The 613-nt window shown below is 29.0% G+C and overlaps 1 protein-coding gene across 2 annotated transcripts in view; it reads right to left on the bottom strand.

Moving 5' to 3' along the window:
• LOC108689360 (U2 snRNP-associated SURP motif-containing protein) overlaps positions 1–613 on the bottom strand; it is an 8,056-nt gene that overhangs the window by 5,080 nt on the left and 2,363 nt on the right. For both annotated transcript variants that reach the window (XM_018196093.1, XM_018196092.1), the window contains exon 8: positions 308–471. In XM_018196093.1, the coding sequence (XP_018051582.1) occupies positions 308–471 (164 nt within the window). The remainder of the gene's footprint in view (positions 1–307; positions 472–613) is intronic.

Genomic DNA, 613 nt, shown 5'->3' with positions numbered 1-613 from the left:
TATATATATATATATATATAATAAATTGATTGAATACGTATGATCGAATATTCATGAATCCCTACACGCTCTTTTTAGCAAAAAATGCTAGAAGACATCTTTTTATAATTTTATGCTATAATGATCAACACATGTAAGAAAAAACAAACGATTAATAAGTATTCATAAGGTAATTATTCGTGAGGGTATAAATTATTAATTTCGCGTGGAGGTATTAATATTAAATAAAAAGGAAACGAAATTGTTGTTTAGATATACAGTTGAACAATTTATTAATTGCGCTCTTCAAATGTTTTATTTCGTGTACCTTGTGTCTGTCGCGTCGGTGTGGCTGAGCATTAAATGGAAGACCAGATGGAGGTGGTGGCTGCGTGATTTCCATTAAAGCAGGTGGAATATAGATAGGATAGGGCGGAATTGGTACGCTTTTTCCCCAGCCTAACTTCATTTCATACTGCATTATATCACGACCTAGGTCATATTAAAAGAATGTTTTTCATCAGTACATCGTTGTTTTTAGTACATTATGTAAATCAGTTACAAATCATAATAGTTATAAATATAATAAATATATTAAAAATAATTTAAATAAATAAGCAAAATACATAGATTA

Source organism: Atta colombica, unplaced genomic scaffold (assembly GCF_001594045.1).
Source record: "Atta colombica isolate Treedump-2 unplaced genomic scaffold, Acol1.0 scaffold27, whole genome shotgun sequence".
NCBI lineage: Eukaryota > Metazoa > Arthropoda > Insecta > Hymenoptera > Formicidae > Atta > Atta colombica.
This window is presented reverse-complemented; position numbering and strand designations above follow the sequence as displayed.